Source organism: Limulus polyphemus, unplaced genomic scaffold (genome assembly GCF_000517525.1).
Source record: "Limulus polyphemus unplaced genomic scaffold, Limulus_polyphemus-2.1.2 Scaffold83, whole genome shotgun sequence".
Classification (NCBI taxonomy): domain Eukaryota; kingdom Metazoa; phylum Arthropoda; class Merostomata; order Xiphosura; family Limulidae; genus Limulus; species Limulus polyphemus.
The window spans coordinates 888,102-900,546 of NW_013665693.1; the positions used below are offsets into that span (position 1 = coordinate 888,102).

At 32.2% G+C, this 12,445-nt stretch overlaps 1 protein-coding gene across 1 annotated transcript in view; it reads right to left on the reverse strand.

Moving 5' to 3' along the window:
* Positions 1–12,445, reverse strand: part of LOC106467802 (DNA polymerase theta-like) — a 67,919-nt gene that overhangs the window by 14,294 nt on the left and 41,180 nt on the right. Inside the window, exons 16-21 of the mRNA XM_022396659.1 lie at positions 11,525–12,425; positions 8,604–11,045; positions 7,352–7,486; positions 4,351–4,668; positions 2,996–3,154; positions 1,724–1,905 (exon numbers count right to left, since the gene is read on the reverse strand). Of these exons, the coding sequence (XP_022252367.1) occupies positions 1,724–1,905; positions 2,996–3,154; positions 4,351–4,668; positions 7,352–7,486; positions 8,604–11,045; positions 11,525–12,425 (4,137 nt within the window). The remainder of the gene's footprint in view (positions 1–1,723; positions 1,906–2,995; positions 3,155–4,350; positions 4,669–7,351; positions 7,487–8,603; positions 11,046–11,524; positions 12,426–12,445) is intronic.

The window sequence follows — 12,445 nt, forward strand, 5'->3', positions numbered from 1 at the left end:
TTCACCAAATTTGGCATTAAGATTTGTAGGATCCATGCAGAAATACTTGCAAATTCACGGTTTCACATTTTTTGTTTTGCAGTTTTTGTGAGCATTTTTGGAGTTTTTACAATTACATATAAGGAAAACAACTTTTCGTGTCATAAGATAACCTTTCATTAATCATGAATTTACATAACTTCTGTCCAGAGAATGGGTACTCCAGCTAGTATTAAATATTGTAACTATAATGTATCAACTGGAATTTTATTTACATTGTCAATCCAAAGAATTGAACAGAAGTTTGGTATGTTTCTTTCTTATTGGCAGAGAATGAACTTTTTAAATAACGTGTGCTTTATCACATTGACTTGAAAATATGGTACGGGAATATTCATTTGATATCAGCTACAGACACTGCAGATTTCCCAAGGTGCAAGAAGATGAAAAATGTAAAAATTTCAACATTTTCTGGCCACAGAATTACATCTATTTTAACTACTATCACATACTACCAATACATGTAGATAGTAGCTATATTTATGACAGGTGAAATAAAATATTTTTGTTAATAGTATTTTCGAGTCTCGATCACAATCAGATACTGCCATAACAACTGCTGTCCTTGCTTAGGTCATGCCATTACAAATAAATACTAATGATTTGGTTACCTCATTTTAAACCATAGATTAGGCCTAATGACTGTTACACATATAGATTCCCTAGATAATCCTACATTTTGAAATGTACTCTGGATTTGTACTTCAAATATAGTATTAGACCAATAAGAAAGTCAGGAAGTATTGGAATTTCTATCATGTTTTACAGTATCCCTTCTCTAATAATTTCTCTGTTTGCACTAATTGTATAGTTCAGTATTGATGGCACAAACATAGCCAACAAAATCATATTATGACTGGCATAAATACTACGATAAATGGATAAATTTATTAACTTCTGTGGCTAACTAAAATTAAGATGAATTAGCCAGATGGCTAAGATCTTTTTGACCCTAGCACAAACACATAAAAGGTGTAAGGTTTTTTGGCAAAAACCAAGAGAAGAAAATGTTATATTACAGTTAAGTTACTGAATTTGAAAATATGCTTTTCAATGATACAGGTGTTTCTGGGTCAACAATTAAAATATATCTGACATAATAGTAAAATGCTAAATCTACTTTGCTCATGGGCATAAACCAATCAGTTTGTATACATATAAAGCCAAAACTATTCCCAAAGTTCAACAGATTCTCCCATCCTCATCATAAAGGTATGCTACAACCATAGGTCTGCAAATACAAATTATGTAACTGTTTTTTGTTTGTTTTTTCATTTGTAAAAGATAGCATAGAAACTATGAACTTCTTTATTTTTTTAACTTCAAACTCCAAGTCCAAATAAAGCTGAAAAAAAACATTTTTTCAAGATCTTTCTATTATAATCTTTATCAGTGTGAATGGAAAATGCAAAACTTTTTATATTAACTACTCACTATTGGCTTAACTGATATAATTCAGATTAGTAAACATTTATGTATAATAATTCAAAACCTAAATATTATTGTACAGTATTTTCAAATGTTCCTGGTTCTGAAGAAAATTAAACTTTAACATTATTTTAACTGAATTTTCAATCGCAGGTGTAAGGAGGAACTGAAAATATACTAGTTAACCCAATATAAGATTCTATTCTTCTTTAGTCAATACCAAATAAAATAGCCTGCATATCTAACTTATACCTACCCTAGCCACTTCCTGAGAAGAAGTTAGAGAAAATGGATGCCGAGCCAAGCGATATGCATGATCTTCTAATGACTGAAGTTGTTTCTGAAGGATAGTTTGATGATATTGACATTCTCCAGGGCTGAACCCAATTCCATTCTGTTCCATCTTGGCTAAGCTTAATAGTGATGGCATTTCAACTTCTGTTAAATAACAAAATGCTGATTAAAATATAATAATAACGAATAAACTAGCTCATTAAAAAAAGTAATGCTTTAGCTCATTTGTTTTGTATGACAGTGATAAATTATCATCAGGCTCATGCTTGCATCTGCTAATTTTGCCATTTGTAAAAAAAATCAATTACTATGGAATAAAATTCATTATCAGGCACAAATATTGGTTTCCAAATTTGAAACATTAAGTCTACTGTCACTCAAAACTCATTTACATCCTTACTAAAATATAAAAAGCAGTAAAAGAAACATGGGTAAAAAACAATGTGGGGATTCAAACTACTAATGTATCTATATTTGTGTGTGATTTGTATACTATTTTTCATTGAGTAAAAATGGTGGTTATTTATTAAAAGTTATTCTTTTTATCATCTCTATCCTGCTACAGTATTATCTCACATAATTTGTGCCCTAAAATAAGATGTACCTCAGAATTACATTACTGAAAACAAAAGAAAATCACATAAATTCATTGCATAATAGTGGCAGAAACTCATAGACAAGCATATGCACAACTCACTGACTGAGGTACATGAAATTTGAACCCCTTCCTTTCTGTTATTTCACATGTTGTTCCAGCTCTCAAACTTAATCTCTATCATAACTTCAACACTGTGATTATACTTTTAAAACTTTAAACAACTGAAAATGTTAATGAAAGAAACCCTTGTAAAATTTTCTCAAAACCAGTATGAGAATTGAGTGTAAATCATGGAATCAGAATAAATTTTTCGGTATCATTCCACCTCTAAATAATATCAAACATGGAGTTTTCTCTCTAAACATGTAGCTTGTATTATGTATATATTAATCAAACAGTTTCTATACCTTTAGCAATAACAACTACTCAGAAATATGGTAAATTAACATTATGCATAATGATTTGTTTTTATAAGTTGCTGAAACAATTGTTTTGAATTTACTTGTGGTTCAGTAATTTCTTGTTTGAAAAAACAATTGCTTTTTTCAAACTAGAATGTTAATATTATTCGATTAAGATTTAATGTCTATTCCTAAATGATAAAGCCAAAACAATGATGAACAAAAGCTTCCTTACCACAAAAAGCTTTTAGAAGTTCTTTTTGCTTTAATTCTTCTCGCAACTTCTCCATGAGGTGGAATACAATAACTGCTTCAGCACATGTCCGAAGACGAGGTGACCCTCCATTAGAACTTGTGAGCCCAACACTTCCCACACCAAAAGTCCTTCCAACCACTAAAAACAAAAAATAATAATTCAATTGTTTTTACTATAAAATGAAATATATATAATGATTCCTTATTATACTATTTTCTATCAAACAAAATGAAGGGAGAAATCTAATTATCTATAGAATTAAACAAGCATATACTGATGTTTGATACTCAAGTCAATCTCTCTTAACAAATTATCTAATTCGTTGAAAGCACAGTTATGTTTTTCTTTTGTTATATATATACTAAATGCTTCAAGTTAATAGAATATAAGGTAAAGGGTGTTCTAGAAGACAATGAGACCGAAGAGGACACATGAATGTGTCAAAACTAGTTTCTAAAATATCAAGACTTCTGACAGTTTGTCCCATTTACAGTGGTTTTTTCACTACTTACTATAAACAATATTGTGTTATTTTATTACTTCAGCATAATCAATCCTAATTTTTCTGATCACAGATAAGGTGGTAACCCAGCACTACCCACCACCAAGAAGGCTTTTTTACAGCTATTTGAACCAAGTAATGAGATTTACTGTCACTGCTCTAACACAGCGACATCATGTCTCAAATCTTGGAACCTTCAATCCACAGCTGACCAATAGGACAACACCCAATCCAATATATTGCAAGGAGTATTAAACAAGAATAAACAAATATATCAGTATGAAAAAAAACTTTAAGAATCAAAACAAGAGAACTGGCCATCCAGAATAGATAAATAAAAATGTTAAAGACAAATGAACTAAAAATTATTTTTGATGTGTTTAAAATGCATCCAAAAAAAATTGCAAAACAAATCAAAAGGAAATCTTAATTTTTGACAGAACTAATTTCCTTTCTTTTTTCTCAGAAACTCTAAGACTCCCAGAAAACTAGAAGTGTTTATTTTTATCTTAGTGCATGGTTTTGTTCACACTGACTACTACAAAATATAAAATTTGGTTACTTTACATATTTTTTATTCTATTCGTGTGATCCATTATTTCCACCCAAAGGTAAGTTTCATTTTTGCTTCATGCTTAGATATGTAATTCTGTTGTGGTGTATCAAAAAAGTGAGAAGTATAAGAACTCACTAAAGTAATTGCCATTTCTGTCTCAGTATTTCAACCATAAAGTCATCAGCATCAGATAAAAAGGTTCTCCTTATGATTATTTCTATTATAAATGCTCCACTATCGAGACCAGATGAATCATGAAATAAACTTAAGCATTACCTTCAAGTAGTTTTGCTTCATTTGGAACTCTGTTAATTGCCATATTCAGTAGTGTCTTCTGTCGTGCACCAGGGTCCAGCAACCATTCAGCAACTTTGGGATCTTCCCAGTAAATGTGCTTGTTTGTTAAAATCGATACATCACAGCCATAACATAGGGCATGAAACTGTTGCTTAAGATCAAATGCTGACACATGTTTGCTGTTACTTGTTTTAGTAAAGTTTTCAAGAACTGACTGTATAGCCTGAAGTCGTTCCTGAACAGTAAGATTTGAGTCTACAGGTGGTGGTTTCAGGCTTTCTTCAAAAAGTAAATCTGCTGTAGAAAGTTAGAGGAAATATGTAATTATTTTCAAAACTACATTTTCTCATTTAGTTATAACAGTGTAGTAAGTAAAGAATTATATATCTAAAGTACAAGTTATGTTTCAAACAGCATCACCTTATTTGCCGGTGTATAAGACAATATTTTTTACTCTTAAAGCAATGCTTGATTTTACCTCTTGTCTTATACACAGGTTCAAAGATAGAGTTCCACTAAGAACTCTCCAGTTAATAGCATATTAAACCAAAACTACCTTTTACTTTTATTTGCTTGTTTAAGTAAGTGCATTGATATTGTGCCACCTACTGCATTACAATAACATATTTGTAATTGTGTCATTTGTCTTGATTCTTCATAACTAGAAGTTATGCCTCTCACAAGTTAGTTACAATTAATCAAAACATTTGTGATTTGAAATGTATTGATCTCATCCATCATACTAAAATATTGCTAATATCATATAAAAAAAAATTAGTTTCCGTAACATACACTAATTTTGTAAACATGTTTTTATAATAGAACACTATATCTTAAGGTTTAGTGTTTTTCTGTAATAGAAAAGGAATCCAACTGTGTTTAAAACTTTGTAAAGTTGTTTATTACATGTTTGTGACTTAAGTTATGCTGCATTGAATGGTCTGTAGCATTTGAAAAGCATAAAAAAAAACACATTTGTGGTTGTTTGATTACCCCAAAGTACAGGTTAGCACAGTTTAAAAATAACTTCTAAGAATTTTTTTACAAAAGTAACATCCTAGATTAGCTTGGCAATAGAGGTCGTCAAAGAAATGCACCTCATTTGCTCAAAAAATCCAGGGTCGTCTTATACACCGTCAAATATGGTAACAGGCATTTTTATTAGTCAATTAAAAGAAATCACTTTTAACAGCTGTCACATGTTTTGGATTGCTTTTAATACAAAAAAACGTTAGCACTTTCATCTGTTCCTAGATTTTTTGTCAATTTCTTAAGAGTAAAACTTACAATGACCAGACTTTCCTATAATGCCAGTCTTTGATTTTACACTTTTTCTGTTTTGATGAATTAGTTCTTTTTCTGGCATCTGCAGAAAAAGGTAACCTTTATGTGACCTTCCCTTATTCCAACCAAGGTCAAGATGAATCCACTAAACAAAAACATTTAGACTGTATGCGTCCAATATGTTATGTTTACAGAAATCATCAAAACCATCTATTTCTCTTCCTTTTATCTGAATAACCCCTCAGCACTTTGTCAGCAGTAGCCACTTCACCTTTTGTACTATTGCAATCTATCAGTGGCTTTTTGGCTACTAAACTGTTTCCAAATTTTTAGATAACCTTTGACATTCTCCCAGCTGGCTGCTGTTTGGATGTGTTGTAAACCACTCAATGTCTTTATTTTTTGACAAATACACTTCCAGTTCTTCATCAGTAGCATCATAGCTTTCATGATTAGTTTTGTTGTCATCTAAACTAGTAACATCATCATTTTCATCAATAGATAATTTTTTTTTTCACTTTCACTACTTTATGCCATAGAGTAATTACTACTAGTTCCTAGTCACCTTCACAATTGTCAATAACATTTTTAGCTACTGTACTTTTGTCTAGTGGAACTCGTGTTTCAGAAGCCAAACTGTAATGAATTTCACACTTGAAGTGCCAGCTTTTCATACATGCGAAAAATGATTAATTATGATGCAGTAAAATGACTCGATAACATGTAACAGGTTACTGTATATTACACCATATACAGTAATTTTATGTTGTTACCTGTTACAAGACTCAGTGTAATGAAATGATCAAAAATACAATGCATGAAATAACTTTTTTTAATGTAAAACACATATGTTCCATAAGGACCCTAACAATGAGTGGGGTTAATTACAATATTAATAGAATTTTTGTTTAAAAAAATTGCAGTTTACATCTTATTAGGGACCCGACAATCAATAAAGTCATGGATACATAAGGATTTTGGTAAATAGAGTTTAAAAAAGTATTTACAAATCTGATGAACATCATCAGGAATTCTATGCTTAATTGCTATGAAATGATCGCTCTAAAAAAAAAAACTTTTCATCTGTCAGTAAAGAAGGCAGCTGTAATAAAAATGGTAAAAGTAAGGAACTTTTTATAAAAATTATATTGTACACTTCCATATTTTACTTCTTTTGCTCCTGATGAAGATCATTTTTCATATTTGAAAGTGCTTCAGCCTTTGGGTGTATTTCGAATCAGACAAATATATGTATTTGTAATCTTTTTTTTTAAATTGCAGACAATACTTAAATACGAATTTATACATTATTTACTTAAACTTTAAACATTGTAATATCTGTCAGTTCACATTAACCTTTTGTTGAAATAAAAGTTCAGAGTACAGTGTTTCATGTGAATATAAAGTATAAGTTTTTGTACTTGAATGATTTTCTTACTACATTTTACAGCCCATTTATTGTTTGTTTTTAACCTCAGTGTACATCAGACAAGTGTAATTTCACAGATGTTTAGGTGAACCCAAGATTTTTTTTTGTTAAATAAAATTATGTTTCACTGCAAGGCTGGTGAGAGCATGCTAGGTTTATCTCACTAAATGGACAAAAAATTAAAATACCATCAACTTTTAGTCACTGTAACCTAACAACAAAGTTTAAAAAAGTGGATATAATTTCAGAAATACTGAACCAACTTACAGGTATCCATCTTGGAAACTAATGATATGAAATAAGCATCTTTCTTTTCCCAGCATACTGCCACACCAACTACACAGCTGTCTCTACCACCAATCTCCAGTTCACTAGTACTGACATTAGCTGACACCCTGTTGGCTAGTGTTATAATATGTTAGTGATGTGTTTTTCAGACCAAGACCAAGAACAAATATTAAAAATACATTTAAAAATATTTCAACATTCTGTGTGTATGTATGTACACACACTAAAACAGAGGTCCCCAACTTTCTCATTGCTACAAGCCACACTGTTGACTCACTGACCTACATGACTGCAAGTAGTTCTTGTAGCACATGCACAAATTCACCCAAACATGTGTTAAAAATAACTTGAGCATGTAACATCATAGATGTTGGTTTAGAGCAAAATATGATTTCATTTGTGATTCTATAATAATTTCTTGTTTTACGAGGCTTGCTGTCAAATAACTTGTCTGTTAGCTATGCACTGGAGACCCCTGCACTAAAATATGAAATATGTGGCAATAAAATACTTTAATTTATTATGCAAAGTATCATGAAAAATAAATCTAAAGGTACTATTTCAGAATATTAATGATCAATAATGATAAAATAAGCATTACAAGAACAAACATGATTCAAATGGGCATAAGATAGGATCAAATTAAAATGCCGAAAACGCACAGAAAAAGGGATTTTATTTTAAAACAATCACTTGTCTTAACTCCATAATCAATAGAAATTGTATTCTTATAACTTCCAGCAAACCACCCTTTACATAGGAACAAATGCAACTAAAATGTAAACCATTTATAGACGAAAGAAGAAACATAGCAAATCTAATATCATGAGTGGGATTGAATTATCATGCTGCATTACAGTACTATTACAGACATCCCACTTTCCACATTGGTAATAGTGACAAGTTAGAGAGAATAATATAGTTAATTATATTTGTCATAAGACATCAGTATTAGGCTTATTATATTTTTAGAGTACATTCTGTATTCAGTCCCTAACGAGTTTTCAAGAACAATAGTATAAAATAGGATTTCAACCACACTATATCCATCATGTCAATTGCCAAAATAATATGGTTGAAATACTATTATACACTCTTCTTAAAAAAATACCTAAGAGAGACTAAGTGTATTCAAATGATAGTTGGAAAGTTAAAAATGTGAAGTCATATTTACAGCCACAACAAACAGACCTTAAATTGAAAATTAGTTCTAAAGATACTTGGATTTTACCTTTGGTTACATCAGATCCAATCCCATGAGACTGTGCACGTGCTTTCTTCTGGCAAGCCACACTGAATGAGAATGTTGTTTTGGTACTCCATTCTTTGATAAAAGTGTAGAAAAGGTGTTGGTGTGCTGCTACATCAATAATTGTGAAAGAATCATCTGTACATTGCGTTTCCAATGTCACCGGAGGTAAATGTACTGTTCCCTCACTGAGAAGAACATTAAAATCTTGCAAGGTTTTTGATTTATGCAGCTGGTGACTATTGACTTTAACAGGTGTAGCCATTCCACACCTTTTACTATGTACTTCTGCTACCTTCGGACTAGCACACATAGTTGAAGGTGTTAACTGTGTAGTTTGTTGTCTTGTGAGGCTAGAAACTTTAGGGGGAGTGGGAGAAATGCAGTCACTGGAAAGACTTTCACAGCAGCCTGAACTGTCAGCCTCTTCTTGTTTTCTTTTTTCACCAGTTTTATGACTACTGCAGCAGGTTAATTGCTGAAAACATTTGGAATTAGGTGTTTTGACTCCTGAGGTATTTTGTTGAGAACAGTTATTAGGCAAACAGTTATCAGGTGTTTCAATCATCTTTGTTACTTGCCTTTTGCTGACTTTCTGTTCAAATGAATAAGATTCATTTACTTCTTTAGTTCTTCCTGGAGTTGATGACAAGGAAAAACAGCTTTCCCATCCAGATAATTTTTCTATAGCTGCCACTAGACCAGGACTGACTACAGACTTGGAGTTATCCTTTTCTTGTTCCATTTTATTTTGACTGTAACTAACATTTATTATAGGACTGATTTCACCTACTTTTTTTTGCATATAAGGAGAGTTGAATGGTGAAAAATTTGAACTCATATTTATGGCCTCATCAAACAGATCTTGAATACTAGAATTTAGTTCTAAAGATGAAGGTGGAAATCTATGCAAATTCATGTCACTTTGAGAATTTTTAACTTCTTCAAATTTTACATTCTTGGGATCAACGGTATTTACTTCTTTAGTATTCAGAGTGGTTTTATGCAGATGTCTTGTAGTATCTGCATACTGTGGACTTAATTTGGTTTCTGAAGAACCAGTAACAGTATTTTTGTTGGTGACAGGTGTGGTTAACAGGTGATGGACACCTGTTCTAGTTACTAACTGAATCTCTGAAGAGGTTTCCTGTGAATCATCATCATTAATTGGATGGGGGTGTATGCTGTTCTGTTGAGGAAGCAATTTTGTTGTGAAATGATCAGATTTTTTCAAAGTGCAATGAGGTTCAGAAATTTTTTTGTGTTGAAGACTTGTGATGCTGGTGGATTGAAGAGCTGACGTATTTTTATCGGACAAACCTGTTACTGCTGAATGTTCTTTTGAACAATTTCCCCTTTGAATAGTGATGACTGTATCATCTTTAATGTTTGGATATATGTTGGCATTGCATTTGTTATCCGATGTTGTAAAATTATTGCCTTTTGTGTCTGTTTCCTCATCAAATTCAAAAGTTTTAAAGTCATGTGTATTTTTTAACTTTAAGTGGTCTGTGATCATGTTTATTTTAGAGGATAATCTTTGTTCATTTATTACAGAATTTTCATCATGAAAGTTTTGTGATTCTATAAAAAATGAGTTTTTAAATAAATCCTCACTTTCTGGAATAAGACAGGTATTATCTCCCTGACTGAAAGATCCATTGTGATCAACAAAAATCTTGATCTTAGGTTTCTGAGCTTCAGATTCAGTTTCTACAGGATCTTGGGGTTTCTTCTTTCCACTATTATTAACCTGAATGGCAGAAAGATGTTGGTACATTTTACCATCTAACAGTGCTGCTGTCTGAGTGTCCAATATGCAACTTTCATTAAATGTATAATCGTTAACTAAGTGGTTTGGCTTCTTTTGAGGACTAAAGTTCACTGGTTGGTGTGCTTGAGCTTTGTTATTCCCTTTTTCTGGCACACATTTTCCCATTTTGTTACCAATGCAGTCTAATAGTTTAGTAAAATTATCAATACTCAGCTGAATACATTCTCCGGGTGTGGGCCCATACTCCTCTACTTCCTGCCTAGATTCTTCAAAAGACTCAATTATTGACACATAGTCAATAGCTGATGGATCTTCTATCTGTTTTGGGCTTACTTCTGACTTTTTCTTGCACTGATGTGAAGAGCCTTTCCTTGAACTTCTTCTCCTCCTTGTGTTGCTACTTTTTTTCTTCCTCCAAGAATCTTTAGTTCTATAACTGCTTGTGTTTAATACTCTTTGTTCAGTCCCTGTGACCCATTTTAATAAGCTGTTTTCTTTTTCCTCGCCTAATTTAACATCATTACTTCCCACAGCACAGACATCCTTTGGTGATATATATAAAATACTACTTTTTAATTTTACCCCAGAGTCTTCACAGTTTTCCTCCAAACATTTTACAGCACCAGAAGAAACTATACTTACTCTATTTACTTTTTTTTATTGTCAAATGACAAAAGTCCACTTAGAATTTTCTTTTCATTTATAGATACTCTTCTTGTCACAGAATGTTCACTAGCACTTCCAGAGAGATCTATACACGTGCTATCATAATTAGAATTTTCTATGTGTTCAGTGGGTCTGGCCAAAACACTATCTGGATTAGTATTATTATGAATAGGTCCAGTTGATGTACTACCTGAACAGTGTTCAGATGATGTAACCAGTACATCTTTGGAATGTGTACTTTGTTCAGTATGTTCAGCTAATAAATAACTGTGACTGGAGCTGCTGGGTTGAAAATACTCAAAGGATACATGACTGGAATCAGATTGAGTGTGTTTAGAAGGCAAAGTTAATACATTAGTGGAATTACATTCAGTGTGTTTAGGTAGAACTGTTAATACATTAGAAAGATTAGGTTTCATGTGTTTAATATGCTTATTTGATACATATTTTGGATTAGTCCTACTGTGCTTAACAGATTCATTTAATACATGACTAAAATTATAGTGTGTGTGTTTAGAATGTGTATCTATTATATTAGTGGGGTTCTGCTGAGTTTGTTTAGAATGTTCAGTTAGCATATTAGTGGGGTTCTGCTGAGTTTGTTTAGAAAGTTCAGTTAATGTATTAGTGGGGTTCTGCTGAGTTTGTTTAGAAGGTTCAGTTAATCTGTCAGCAGAGTTCTGCTGAATTTGTTTAGAAAGTTCAGTTAATCTATTAATGGGGTTCTGCTGAGTTTGTTTAGAAGGTTCAGTTAATGTATTAGTGGGGTTCTTGTGAGTTTGTTTAGAAAGTTCAGTTAATGTATTAGTGGGGTTCTGCTGAGTCTGTTTAGAAGGTTCAGTTAATCTATCAGCAGAGTTCTGCTGAGTTTGTTTAGTAAATTCAGTTAATATATTAGTGGGGTTCTGCTGAGTCTGTTTAGAAGGTTCAGTTAATCTATCAGCAGAGTTCTTCTGAGTTTGTTTAGAAAGTTCAGTTAATCTATTAGTGGGGTTCTGCTGAGTCTGTTTAGAAGGTTCAGTTAATCTATCAGCAGAGTTCTGCTGAGTTTGTTTAGAAAATTCAATTAATCTATTAGTGGGGTTCTGCTGAGTTAGTTTAGAAAGTTCAGTTAAGGTATTAGTGGGGTTCTGCTGAGTCTGTTTAGAGGGTTCAGTTAATCTATTAGTGGGGTTCTGCTGAGTCTGTTTAGAGGGTTCAGTTAATCTATCAGCAGAGTTCTGCTGAGTTTGTTTAGAAAGTTCAGTTAACCTATTAGTGGGGTTCTGCTGAGTTTGTTTAGAAAATTCAGTTAATCTATTAGTGGGGTTCTGCTGAGTCTGTTTAGAGGGTTCAGTTAATCTATTAGTGGGGTTCTGCTGAGTCTGTTTAGAGGGTTCAGTTA